A 14,194-nucleotide genomic window follows, 5' to 3' on the forward strand; every position below is an offset into this window, starting at 1 on the left:
CTGTCCATCATCCATCCTCCCATCTATCCCCCAGCCACCCACCCACCCCCACCATCCCCCACCCAATCATCATCCATCCAACCACCCCAGATGCCCCCACTCACCCTTCCCCAACCCATCCATCCGCTAACCCATCCCCCACCCATCCTTCCCCCACCCACTCCCCACTCAAACATTGCCCTACCCATCCCCCACTCCTCCACTCACTCGCCCATCCATCTCCTCACCCGTCCCTCACTCATGCATCCCTCCATCCATCTCCTCACTCATCTGCCATCCACCCATCCCCCAACCTTCCTCACCCCTCCAGCACCCACTGACCCACCCCTACCCCTCCATCTGCCCATGCATCCATGCATCCATTGATCCAGCAATATTTCTTGACAGCTAACCAGGGACCCAATGGGGAATAAGCCTTGACTTCTGCCTTCAGGAGCCGGGCTCTAGGGACCCAGCCTTGCCACACCACTCTGGAAGCAGAGCCTGGGAAGGAGGTGCAGCGACTGATCTGGGCAGGTCCCTGCTTTGGGGGCAGGGATGACACGGCCCAGCTTTTGGTTCCCTTTTCCCCATGAAAGAGCCTGGGCTGAGGTGGAGGCGATGGCGGACCGGAAGGAGGGAGGGGTACAGTCAGACTTAAAATGTCTCCAAAGAGCAGCCGCTGAGAGGCAGGGGGTGAGCACGCTCAATTATTTTCTGGTAATTGGCACTGAAGAAGCTGCAGACATCCTGGGGTCTGCATCAAAGGCTCAGAGCTTCGGCCTGTCTTGGTGGAGACTGGGGGCACCTTGTCGGGGGCTCCCAAGGCTCTCTGAGCTCCCACGTCTCCCTCCTCCCGCCTGTCTGCTCTCCGCGGTACTGTGGGGTTGGGAGAGGCATACTCTGCTGTGCTTTCTGCACAAGACAGCCCAGGGGTGGTGCCGGGCGCTGCAGGTCAGAGCCCTGACCGTTTGCAGAGGAAAGGAAAGGGACAGGAAACTGGAGCATCAAGGCCCTGCTCTGCAGGGGACGCCAGGACTTAGCCGTGGCAGGGGCTCTGCCAATGCTCTTCACACATGGCCTGGCGAGGCCCTTCTCCTCACATGCTCCGGGCAATGCTAGTGCCAGGTTTTCCTTTGGTCTCATCCCTCCCCTGTGCAGAAGAGCATTTGCTGGCACTTGGATGAGCAATTTAAACTCACAGACCCTCCGCATATATTTGAAACAGGGTCTTGCACTGTCAATCAGGCTGAAATGCAGGTGCACAGTCACAGCTCACTGCAGCCTCCAACTCTTGGGCTCAAGTGATCCTCCCTTCTCAGCCTCCTGTGTAGCTGGTACTACAGGCATGCACCACCATGTCTGGCTATTTTTTTTATTTTTGTGGAGATGGCATCTCCCCATATTGCCCAGGCTGGTCTCGAACTGCTGGGCTCAGGTGATACTCCTGCCTTGGCCTCCCAAAGTGCTGCGATTACAGGCAAGAACCATTGCACCTGGCCTCCTCCGGACTCTGTAAACAGGTGAACCTCTCTGTGTCTGTACATACTAGTGTATGCACACATGTGTGTGCGTCTGTGGGCCGTGCATCTCCCCTGGCGAGGGCCGCTTCTGCCTAGTACCTCCAACTGCTGGGCCCTCCAGCTGGTCACCCTATATAGGAGGCTTCTCTCCCCACTGGGGAACACAATGGGGGACTCTCTCATCTCACAGGTGGGGAGTGACAAACACGGAGGGCTCGAGGCAGGGCCAGGATGTGAACCTGTGTCCCAGACGCCCAGTCATGCACTCCTGCCACCTCCCCAGGCGGCCCCTCTGCAGAGAGTCAGAGGACTCATCCCGGTCGGCCTGGACTGCTGATCTAGCTGCACTTACAGAGTCTGTGCCCAGAAAGACAGCCAGGCCAGTCAGGACCTGCTTTACAATCACAAGGCCTGGTGCAAAATGAAAACAGGGAGACCCTTATTCAACGTAACGAAGCATTTCCAGATGGTGACAGCAGATCACTGAGCCGAGCCCAGGGCCCTGCCTGCTTGCCCAGGGTGCATGCCCATGAGGCCAGCATCATGGGAACAGCTGAAGCTCCTGGGGCAGGGGATGGTGCTGGGGGCCAGTGAGGGGCTCAGGAGGATGGCATCCTGTGTTCAAATGAAAGGCAGACGTTTGTGTATCGCTGGTGGGAGTGTGAAGAGGTACGGCCTCAGTGGACGATGGTTCTAAAAACAAGTCAACCTAGAATTACCATATGATCCAACAATTCCTCCTGGGTAATTTTTTTTTAAGACAAGTTCTGACTCTGTCACTCAGGCTAGAGTACAGTGGCATGATCATGGTTACTGCAGCCTCGACCTCCCAGGCTCAAGCTATCCTCCTACCTCAGCTTCCCTGGTAGCTTGAACTACAGGTGTGGGCCACTGTGCCTGGCTAATTTTTTGGTATATTTTGTAGGCATGCGGTCTTGCCAGATTTCCCAGGCTGGTCTCGAACTCCTGGGCTCAAGCCATCCGCCTGCATCAGTCTCCCAAAGTGCTGGGATTACAGGCGTGAGCCACCGCGCCCGGCCACTGTTGGGTATTTACCCAAAAGACCTGGAAGGAGGGACTCAAACAGGTATCTGTACACCTGTGTTCACAGCAGCCTTAGTCACAGCAGCCAAAAGGCGGAACCAACCCAAGCGTCCATCGGCAGACGATGGATATACACACGTATCATTCAGCGATAAAGTGGAATAAAAATCGGACAGGTGCTCCAACAGGAATGGGCCTTGAAAACATGATGTGAAGTGAAAGATGCCAGACATAAGAGGACAAATACATGATTCCACTTATATGAGGAACCCAGGGTAGTCAGCGATAGAGACAGAAAGTGGAAGGGTGGTTCCTGGGGCTGGGGGAGGCGAAACCGGGAGTTGTTTATGGGATCATGGGAAAGTTCTGGAAATGTTTGATGGTAATGGTTACGCACTGCTGTGAATGTACTTCATGCCACTGAACTCTACACTTAAATTCGACGTAATTTTGCTGCAATTTTTATTTATTTATTTTATTTATTTATTTATTTATTTTTTGAGACAGAGTCTCGCTCTGTCTCCCAGGCTGGAGTGCAGTGGCCGGATCTCAGCTCACTGCAAGCTCCGCCTCCCGGGTTCCCGCCATTCTCCTGCCTCAGCCTCCCGAGTAGCTGGGACTACAGGCGTCCGCCATCTCGCCCAGCTAGTTTTTTGTATTTTTTAGTAGAGACGGGCTTTCACCGTGTTAGCCAGGATGGTCTCGATCTCCTGACCTCGTGATCCACCCGTCTCGGCCTCCCAAAGTGCTGGGATTACAGGCTTGAGCCACTGCGCCCGGCCGCTGCAATTTTTAAAAAGGGGAGGCAGGTGCTTGTGGGAAGAAGAGACAACTGTGGGAGCCTGTGAGCGGCGCTGGGGGCCTGAGGGATCAGCTCCCCTTCTTGGAGTTCAGGTGACATGTTCCATGGCCCGGCTCCCACAGCCCTCCTTGAGGCTGAAGGTCAGCCTAGAGACAGGCCCTGGGCTTCAAAGGCCCTGAGAGCCCCCTTGATCCACGGAAGCTGCTGGAAACCCTCCCAGCCAAAGCCACCCCTGCACCTGCAAGGGCGGCTGCTTCAGTGAACCCACCCCCAAGTGCCCACGGAGGAAGGCTGAGCTGCGAACCTGGGGCTCACAGCCAGGTGGGGCCACAGACACCAGACAGTTTCTGGAACGGGGGCGAAATCTCTGCGCTGACTGAGGCTCACTCTCATTTGTTACATCAGCACTGGGAAAATACCCCAGCGGGACAAGGGGCTGACGTTCCCCCATTCACCGAAACGTTTCCATCTGTGCTGCCGACACCTGCATCCTCTGCCCTTGGAACCCCAACTTTCTTCATATCAAACCCAGGCCTTGCAGTGCAGCCTGCGGGGCGTGGTCTTTGGCATCTGACCGCCCCGATTCCAAGTCGGGCCCTCTTGGCCTCTCTGGGCCTCAGTTTCCTCCTCTGTAAAGTGGGAGCATAAACGTCCTGACTCCTAGGCGGGCGGGGATCTCCCCAAAGCTCACGCAGGTGCCTGACTCCACAAATGGTGGCCGTGATGGTGACGGTCACCCCGCACGGCAAGATGCCTCCTCCCTCCCTGGCCGTGGCTCCTTGGAACTGAGGCTTCTGTTTGTCGTCAGCACAGTTGGTGAGAGGAGGTGGGGGCCGCGGCGAGGGAAGTGGGGAGCCAGGCAGGGCGTGGCCTGGAGTCCTGATGGGCCTCCCTCCCTGAGCCAGGCAGCTTCCTTCTCCTCAGCCCGCTGCGCCCGGCCTGCAGATATAGGCCGCTCCACCACCGGTTCACCGAGAGGCAGGATCAGGCGAGACAGGCAGAAAGTGGGCGTTCTGCCATGTGGGAAAGGTGCCAGCCCCCGTTTTGGGGTGGAAATCCTCCCTGTGCACCAGGGTTGAGCATCCGCTTGGGGCCGTGCATCTGTCGGGGGTGGGACGCGGCCACAGGGCTGTGAGGGCTGCGTGTTCTCTGCCAGCCGGATCCTCGTCCCCTGCCCTGGTCGTCTGCCAAGGTCCCTGTATCTTCTGCCCCGGCTGGTGCGGATGTAGGGATGTCCGCCCCAGGAGTCACAGGTGAGCTGGTTCCAACGGGAACCTCAGCAGCACCTGGGAACTGAAATATGCATTGTCGGCCCCACGCAGGCTCTGAATCAGAAACTCCGAGGTAGGACCAGCATTCTGTGTTCTAACAAGTCCCTTGGGTGGTTCGGATGCAGCAGGAGGGCGGGGCCATGTCTGTTTTGTCCACTACCAAACCCAGGGCCTAGAACACTGCACCTGCACCAGCAGCTGCCCAGTTCATGCTCCACGGAGGAATGAATGTGGATTAGCACCATTATTCCAAAGCACTAAAGGGAGGAGCGTGAAGGTTTACTGTGCCGCGGGTACCAGGCAGCCACCCTGCTCACGTTCTTACGGCATCTTGATCACTCCTGAGGCGCTCACTGCCTCACTGAATTCTACTGGAGAAACAGCTGGTAGCTGTTGACGTGCTGGTCACCGCGGTGGGAGCTGTGCTGGGGTCTCATGTTTTAAATGTCCACAGTCATCCTGAGAAGGAAGTGTTATCCCCATTTCACAGATGAGAAGACAGGGGTATGGGAACGCACCCATAGTTTCAGGCACTAAGTAGCAGATCTGGGATTTGAAACCAGCGTCCAGAATTCATGAGCTCTCCACTCACTGCCTCTTTTAGGAGCCGCTTGTGTTATCTGGTATTTAGGACCAATCTGGTCCCTTCTGTGCGCCCTGGTTTTTACGGACGTCACAGAACACCTTCCACCTTCTACCAGGAAAGGCTCCGTTCTGAAAGCTAATTTGTAAGTTGGTTGCTTGGGACTAAGAAAGCAGTTTTGTGAAGAAAGGATTTCTTGGTTCCCAGGCCAGCCCACAAGAACCCTTGACTCCCAACGCAGCCACAGGCTCCCGTGAGGGATCTGCATCCCAGCTCGGCTCCGAGCTGCCACTTCCACACCGACATCGTCGTACCAACTGCCTTTCTAGGAAACGCATTTGGAATCCACCCTGGGAGTGCAGGGACTGGGTCTGGCCCAGTCATGGGAGGCTCAGTGTGGGGCCCACCTGCATCAGGTCTGAGAGGGCTTCGGTCCCACACAGGCGTGGGTAGTGCACCTGCAGTTTAGAACTGCGGGCAGAGGCCCGAGCCACTGCAAGACTGGTGTTCCCAGGTTGGGTGTGGACCTAGGGACTGTGGGGCAGCCCACAGGCTGTCTTTTCTCTGCCAGGCAGGTGTTCACTTGCTCATCTGCTATGACCTTGGGTCTCTCACTGCCCCACCTCCCTGCCCTGTGACTTTGTCAGCAGTTTGGCGTGTATTTCTCCATAAAAATTCATTGTTGTAAATGAAAGAGTATATTGTTTTAAAAGGGTAACTGTCCTGCAAAGTTTATAACATAACGCAGGAATCCCCTGCTCACCTCGAGTCAGTCACCTTAGAACTCCTTTAGCTCCTCAGTACCTAAAACCTCATGCAGATTCTGTCGTGATTTTGTAATTTTACAGAGCATATGTATTATAAAATGTCATGATGTAGCTCTCATATAGGATCTCCCTGACACACAAATGCTTCTTGTAGACCCTTGTGCACCTCCTCTGTCCTCACCTGGGCTAGCTGGCCTTGGCCTCTAGACCAGCCACCCAGCTCCACCCTGAGGATTCTCTCTTGTGCCTTGTCTCTCTTGGTTTTCTCCCTTGTTTGGTTGGAGCACATCCTACAGTAGCTGCCTGAGAAAGAGGGCAAGGGAGGTGATATTTTTCAAGAACTCACATATCTGAACATATCTTCATTCTACCTGCGCACTTCACTAAGTTCTAGCTGGATAGAAAAGTCAAATTAGAAATTGTTTCCCATCAGAATTCAGAAGATCTTGTTTCACTGTGCTCTGACTTCAAATTTTGCTTTGAGAATTTCAGTGGCATTTGAATTCCTGATCCTTTGTATGCGACTTTTTTCTCTCTCTCTCTCTTTGGAAGGCTTTGGAATATTTTCCGATTATCCTGGTGTCCTGAAATTTCATAATAAGGTTTGGTATAGCTCCTTAATTTACTTTAAAATATTTCTGACATATAAAAAATACAAATCTAGGCCGGGCGCAATGGCTCACGCCTGTAATCCCAGCACTTTGGGAGGCTAAGACAGGTGGATCACAAGGTCAGGAGTTCAAGACCATCATGGCCAACATGGTGAAACCCCGTCTCTACTAAAAATACAAAAATTAGCTGGGTGTGGTGGCGGGGGCCTGTAGTCCCAGCTACTCGGGAGGCTGAGGCAGGAGAATTGCTTGAACCCAGGAGGCGGAGGTTGCAGTGAGCCGAGATCGCACCACTGCACTCCAGCCTGGGAGACAGAGTAAGACTCCATCTCAAAAAAAAAAAAAAATACAAATCTATAATAAACATATAAATACACAATATGAAGTAAAATATAAATATTATAAACTGATCTACCTATCACTGAGCTTAATAAAACATTAAGATTCCTCTTTAATTGTATTTCTCCTCTCCCCAAGATGTGTCCCTAGTCTGTGTTATCCTTCCTGTTTCTGAATCCGCTTGCTGTGTAAAATATATTTTAATATATAACATTCTTGCACGTTTGTGAAATCCCCACATAGATGGTGTCATGTATTTTTCTGCCACCTGCCTGTTTGTCAGCATTACTGGTGAGATGCACATACTCTGAGTGTGGTGACTCAGTTTCACCACTGCATAATATTCTATTGTCTGCATATATCACAATTTACGTATCTACTCTTCTGTTGAAGGCTTTTTGGTTGTTTCTAAATCTGAACTGTAAATATTCCGTGCACGTCTCCTGGAGCCCATGGAGACGAGTTTCTGGAGGGCAACGGTCCTGAGGCCTCCCAGCATGTTGGAGTCCTCTGGAGAGCTTTATAAATCCCCAAGCCGGCCAAGGATACATTTAAAATCAAGTAAGCCCAAATCTCTAGTGGTGGGTCTGCCATGAGTACTTTTAAAGCTCCCCAGGTGATTCCAGTGAGCAGCCAAGGGGAACCACCACTGCCCTGGACCAGCACTCCAGCGCTCCTCCGGGACCAGCGTGCCAGTGCTACTCCAGGACCAATGTTCCAGTACTCCTCTGGGACCAGCACTCCAGTGCTACTCCGGGTCCAGCTCCAGTGCTACTTCGGAACCAGCGCTCCAACGCTCCTCCGGGACCAGCGCTCCAATGTTCCTCTGGGACCAGCGCTCCAGTGCTCCTCTGGGACCAGTGCTCCAGTGCTACTCCGGGACCAGTGCTCCAACGCTACTCCGGGACCAGCGCTCCAGTGCTCCTCCAGGACCAGCGCTCCAACGCTCCTCCGGGACCAGTGCTCCAACGCTCCTCTGGGATCAGCGCTCCAGTGCTACTCCGGGACCAGTGCTCCAGTGCTACTCCGGGACCAGTGCTCCAACACTCCTCCGGGACCAGCGCTCCAATGCTCCTCCGGGACCAGTGCTCCAGCGCTCCTCTGGGATCAGTGCTCCAGTACTACTCCAGGACCAGTGCTCCAACGCTACTCCGGGATCAGTGCTCCAATGCTACTCAAGGTGTGGCCCTTCAACCACGTGTCACCTGCAAGCCTGTCAGATGTGCGCACTCGGGTCCCACCCCAGAGCTGGCGAGTGAGCATCTGTGCTTCAGCAAGACCTCAGGGACGGCTGCAGGCTGCACCCACCTTCGCCTACTGGGCATCACCAAACTGCTGCTCGGGATGGTGGCCGGGGCCACACCGGTACAGAGGCTTCGTGTCCCTGTTCTGAGCACCTGCAGGGCTCTCTCTGTGGAAGCCCATTCCCTTCAGTCCTGGGAAGTATTCTGTGTCATTTCTTCAACAATCTCCTCTCCTCTGTTTTCTGTTTCTTGGGTTGAAATTCCTGTTTGATGGATCTTCTGTGTTGAGCTGGTCTTGTTGTTTTCCAGTATTCTTGACTTGTCCCTCTTTTTGCGTTTATGCATTTTACTCTCGGAGATTTCTCTCCTCTTCCATCCGTTCTCATGCATTTTAAATTCCTGCTATTATATTTTTAATGTTCAAGAATTTTAACACTGCCTTTAGAAAAATAACATTCTTTTCTCATTGAATAGGTGCAATACTTCAGGGGATTTTCCTCTGACTCCTTTTTTCTGTGTACTGGAGTCTCTGTATTTTCAGTTATTGGATTTCATCAGACGTCGGATGCCCTTGGCTGTCCCCACTATGCGTGAAACACAGCAAAGCTACCAGGCAGCACTGAACATGTGGGTGAGGCTTGTGGACTGGAGGTCTCACAGTGGACTGGGCAGAGACCCACTGTTTGGGGAACCCCCAGTGTCAGGACTTGTCCATCTGTTCTCTTTGATCAGTTTCCCAGAGAGAAATTCAATAATGTCCTGCCAGCTGGGAGCAGAGACTCACGCCTATAATCCCAGCACTTTGGGAGGCTGAGGCGGGTGGATCACAAGGTCAGGAGTTCGAGACCGGCCTGACCAACATGCAGAAACCCCATCTCTACTAAAAATACAAAATTAGCTGGGCGTGGTGGCGGGCACCTGTAGTCAGTCCCAGCTACTCGGGAGGCTGAGGCAGGGGAATTGCTTGAACCCAGGAGGCGGAGGTTGCGGTGAGCCGAGATCGTGCCATTGCACTCCAGCCTGGGCGACAAGAGCGAAACTCTGTCTCAAAATGATAAATGTCCTGCCTTGGGGGTGGATGGATGTTGACTAGGCCTGGCTTTTATCAGCCTCCATCACGGATTTTAATGGGGGATTCAGGCTTCTCCATTTACATGCTGATTTCAGTAAAGCACCTTGCCCCAGCCTTTGGTTACCCTTGGGGTCCCCAATCCAGAATCTTTTCAGATCACCCTTGGCCGGCAGTAAACCTGTCTCCTGCCACGGTCAGAGAAGGGCAGTCACCAGGCCGGGAGAGGGACCTGCACATGGAAACACTTCTTTCAGTCAAGACAATCCTCAGACCCACCCTGAACTGCCACCTGCGGGACACCTGGCCCCTCCACGTTCTGTGCATTTGGGCGATTCTGCAGAGTAAATGGGCTTGTTCATGCTTGTCCATGCTTTTGGCTTCCTTCTTTATAGACATTTTGGGGTTGACACTAAGCAAATCTTACTGTTACGGCTTCCAGAGCTCTCCAGATATCTGTCATTCGCTGTCATCTTCTCTCTGTTCTTTTTGAAAGTGGTTTATGCCATTTTCATTCCTTTATGTCATTCTAGTGGGGTTTTGAGGGACAGAGGAAAATATGAACATATTCATATTTTCATATTCATATTCAGTGCACCATATGTAACCAGAAGTGCGTGTCCATTTAAAAGACACTTTTACGTACGTACATGTATGTTTGTAGAACTCATTCTGATTGTGTGTAGATGGCCTGATCTGTTCAGCATCACATGTGTGAGCTGCATGAACACACAGATCTGGCCCCTCCTTTCACGGTGGCTTAGGAAGCGTTCCAGCAAGTCAAGGCACCACAGTTTTTCCACTGATGCGTCTCGCAAACACAGGCAATCATGGTCTTTTGATCAACAAAGTGGCTCAATGCAAATGTTAATCTTCATTGTTTTAATTCTGAAGCATAACGTGCCACAGGGAAAGTGAGTTTCTTTACTATTTGCCAGCAGCTAGGACGAAAAGTGAATGGTGGGGACCCAGGAGCTCCCAGTTTGGAGAGGAGGCCCTTCCAGACCCAGGGACCCAGGGTTTGGGGCAGGAGGCAGGAAGGATGGGAGGGTGTGAACACCGACCAACACACACACACACACACACACACACACACACACACGTATGTTCTCTCTCTTCAGGGAAGGGTTTTTCAGAAGCATTTGCCCATACTCTGAATGAAGTATTTTCATGCCAAGCCAAACCTCCTGAAGAGAAGTGAATTCATGGCAGAGGGAGCCACGTGCCCTGGCCGGGGATGCACCTCAAGGCTGCTCTTCAGTGAGTGAGTTCACAGCGTCCACCAGAGCTTCCCAGCTCCTCAAGCTGAAGACACGCTGAGCAAAAACCAGGCAGGCCATGAGGGGATTCAAAGAAACCTAACAGGGCTGGGTGTGGTGACTCACTCACACCTGTCATCCCAGCACTTCGGGAGGCCCAGGCGGGTGGATCGCTTGAGACCAGGAGTTCAAGACCAGCCTGGCCAACATGGAGAAACCCCATCTCTTCCAAAAGTATAAAAATTAACTGGGCGTGGTGGCGGGCACCTGTCATCCCAGCTACTCAGGAGGCCAAGGTAAGAGAATCGCTTGAGCCTGGGATGCGGAGGTTGCAGTGAACCTAGATTGCGCCACTGCACTCCAGCCTGGGCAACAGAGCGAGACTCTGTCTCAACAACAAACAAACATACAAAAACCAAAGAAACCCGAGCCAGGTTTTGCCTGCGGTCCTGGGCCAGCCCATGGGAGGGGCCACTGCTCCTGCCTCCCAGAGTTGGAGGGAGAGGCAGAGGGTGGGTGAATCTCACGCTCACTGCTCTGGCTCCAGTGCTCGCCTCTAAGGCACCACACGCAGCTTCAGAGGCCGTGCCCTGGGGTTTCGTCTTCCATTAACACAACAATGAGAAAGCCCCGCCAGGCGGCCCCTTGGACATAGCTTGTGGGAACCCCCAGCCCAACCCAAGACACACGCAAACTTAAAATTATCACAAGGTAGGTTGGGGGTGTGGGAGGGGAGGGCAATAAATAAGGTTAGCGGCTGAGGGCGGTGGCTGGAGGGGGTGGCGGATGCAGACGGCTCCCCGGGAGAGAAGGGGCGCAGAAAGGCACCGGGTGGGGGAGGCAGACAGCTCCCAACACTGGTTTGTTGAGTCATGGCCAACAGGGTGGCTGGTGAAGGCACAAGGACCGGTCAGGGGAGCCAGGCAGGGTCTGGCAGGAATCCTCCACAGAGAAGTCTGTTCCAGGCACCAAACGCCTCAGCCCAGGCAGCGGGAGGGGCCTGCTGGAGCCGTGTCAGCACTGGGGGCTCGTCCAGGTGTGTCTTTTACCTTTGGAGGAGAGAAAAGGACACCACAGGGTGAGCAGCGGTGGAGTCGCTCCCGCCCCAGTGACAGCTCGGACTTTGGGAATGAGATGGAGGGGCTGGTGGGGAAGGCAGGCTTCCGCTGACAACACCCGTGCCTGAGCCCGAACTTGAGACCAGCGCCGCTCTGCTCTGCTGTGTGATGGCAGGAAAGTCACCTGCCCCTCTGGGCTTCAGGCCCCCTCCTAACCCAGGTGATCATGGCGACCTCAGGATGCCGGAAGGAGCTAATGGGCAGGGAGATAGAAAATCCTCCTCTAAGCCAATCCTTCCCGCATTGTTTCTTAAGCCCAGAAAACCTCTCTCTGCGCTGGGCCACAAGGCTTCCCCCTCTATTACCGGACATTTACTGAGGACCTCCTAGGGGAAGGCCATCCACATGACACTGACTTTTCTCTCCCCAGAACCCTGCGAAGGACACCGTACTGATAACAGAACTGGGCGCAGAGATCAAACCTGAGGGCGAACCATATTGAACTACTGATATTTCACATTTTTCAAGCAGAAAAATGGAATATCAATTGGGCACAGTAGCTCTTGCCTGTAATCCCAACACTTTGGGAGGCCAAGGTGGGAGGACTGTTTGAGCCCGTGAGTTCAAGACCAGCCTGGGCAACACAGGGAGACCCCGTCCCTTTGAAAACTACAGAACAATTAGCCGGGCCTGGCAGCACTTGCCAACAGTCCTAGCTACTTGGCAGGCTGAGGCAGGAGGACCTCTGGAGCCCAGGAGGTCGAGGCTGCAGTGAACTGTGGTCACATCAGTGCACTCCAGCCTGGGCAACAGCATGAGATCCTGTCTCAAAAAAATTTTTTTAAATGCAATTTCATATGGTTCAACCTGGGGAGTCTGCTCAAGGTCACGTGGCTGTGGGTGGCAGGGCTGGGACAAGAACTCAGGGCTGCCGATTCCACACTGTCCTCTGTGGAGGACCTCCAGGAGGCTAGAGGGAGGGGGCAGGGTCCGCTCTGCAGCCACAGATGCCTCCCGGATGCTCTGCAGCTCCTGGGGAACCATCAAGTGGGGAAGGAGGGCGTGGGGCAGGCGCTCCTGCGGGGGGCTGCTAGTGCCCTCCACACCCCGGGGACGGAGATCAGCTGCCGCCCTGGGGCACGCGTGGACCCATGAATCCTCTGGCCAGGGAGGGGCCCAACCTGCCCGGAGCTTCCTTCTTGAAGGAGACAGGGCTGATCCTGCACCTGCGCAGTTCTCTCTGGCTTTAGTTTAAGAAGTCTCCCACCCCCGCCACAGGATGTTCCTGGGCCAGCCAGGACTGGGTCCAGAGGCACAGGGCAGGGTGGGAGCCCACGATTCTCCCCGCACTCTCTCTGTGCCTTGGTTTCCACACCCATCAAATGGGGACGATAAGCCTCCCAGCCACTCTGCCAACACAATGGAAGTTCGGTCCAGAGGAGCTGGCATGTTTTATAAAGCGGAGGATGGTAACCACGGCTGTAATTAGTGAGTGGCTAGGGATGGTTACCATTCTCATTCCGCGTCCCTCTCTCTGTTCCTTGCAGGCAGGGACGGGGTCTGGCTCACCTGGTTCCCCACACAGTGCTTGGTAAACATGCAGAATTGAAAATGTCACCAACCAGCCTCCAGTTGGGAAGGAGTGAGTGAGAGAGGACGCAGCCACGGGGGCAGGAGAGGGGAGAAGACAGCAGCTGGGTACTCACCGCGGCCCCTTGGGTCGGCCTGGGGTAGGGGCCCCCCATGCGGGTCGGCAGAGTCTGTCCCCATCTCACTGGCCAGGCTGCTCTGGCTCCCGGAGAGGTGGCCCAGTGGGTGCATGAGCCCCATCCTGGGGGTCTCCACAGTGCCACCTGTGGGAGATCACGTGTGGGTCCTGCGGATCTCAAACTGAGACAGGTGATCTCAGTCCAGCTCCTCGTTCGGAACTGTGATGGGTCTCTGTGGGATGTCTGCCCCCCACCCCACCCAAATGGCTCCCAGGCTCTGGCATGACCCTACCCTCTGACCGCTGCTGTTGGATCCAAGAACGGGCCTGCAGGTCGTTTCGCTAAGTCACACGTCACCAACTTGAAAATCCACAATGATCACGGAATGGGGGTGGGGGTGGGGGTGGGGTGGGGGATATGTATTTTGGTTAACCTAATAAGACAGAGATGTTAACTGCTGCCTTAACTCACTAACAGGTCTTCACTCAAACATGGTTTCTGGTCCTGGCCTGGCCAAGAGAGCAGACGTGGAGCCTGCTGCTTCGCTGACCATTTCCCGTCTCCCAGTTCTGCTTGGTTAGAGCTGAGGGTGGGTATGGAGCGAGGGCACAAGAGCCCGCGGTGGGAGGCGGAGGGGAGTATAAAGCCTGCCCTGGAAACCGAGGCCGGCAGGTATGTTTCCTTTATACTCGTCTAAATCTCTAGACCCTTCAGCCTGAGGGGCCTAGAAAGTCACTGGTGCAGTGACAGTTTTCATCTCTTGTACCATCTCTACCCACTGATATTGACCACTTAGAAAACTGCACTGAGGAGGATTCGGAAGGCACATCAGGGCTCTGTGGAAAGAGTATCACAAGCACCTAGTAATGTCTGCATGGTGATGGATCAAGGCTCTGCGGAAAGAGTATCACGAGCACCTAGTAATGTCTGCATGGT

General features: G+C 54.2%; 1 protein-coding gene across 2 annotated transcripts in view; it reads right to left on the reverse strand.

Annotated features, from left to right (window-relative positions):
- Positions 1–10,840: 10,840 nt before the first annotated feature.
- Positions 10,841–14,194, reverse strand: part of LOC113219936 (rab effector Noc2-like) — a 5,128-nt gene continuing 1,774 nt past the window's right edge. The window contains exons 2-3 of one of the 2 annotated variants that reach the window (XR_003306942.1): positions 13,256–14,175; positions 10,841–11,540 (exon numbers count right to left, since the gene is read on the reverse strand). Coding sequence is in view for 1 of the 2 variants with exons in the window: in XM_026448358.1 (XP_026304143.1) it covers positions 11,506–11,540; positions 13,256–13,402 (182 nt within the window). In the remaining variant the exon portion in view is untranslated. The remainder of the gene's footprint in view (positions 11,541–13,255; positions 14,176–14,194) is intronic. The other variant, XM_026448358.1, reaches the window with a different exon arrangement.

This window comes from Piliocolobus tephrosceles, chromosome 16 (genome assembly GCF_002776525.5).
Source record: "Piliocolobus tephrosceles isolate RC106 chromosome 16, ASM277652v3, whole genome shotgun sequence".
NCBI lineage: Eukaryota > Metazoa > Chordata > Mammalia > Primates > Cercopithecidae > Piliocolobus > Piliocolobus tephrosceles.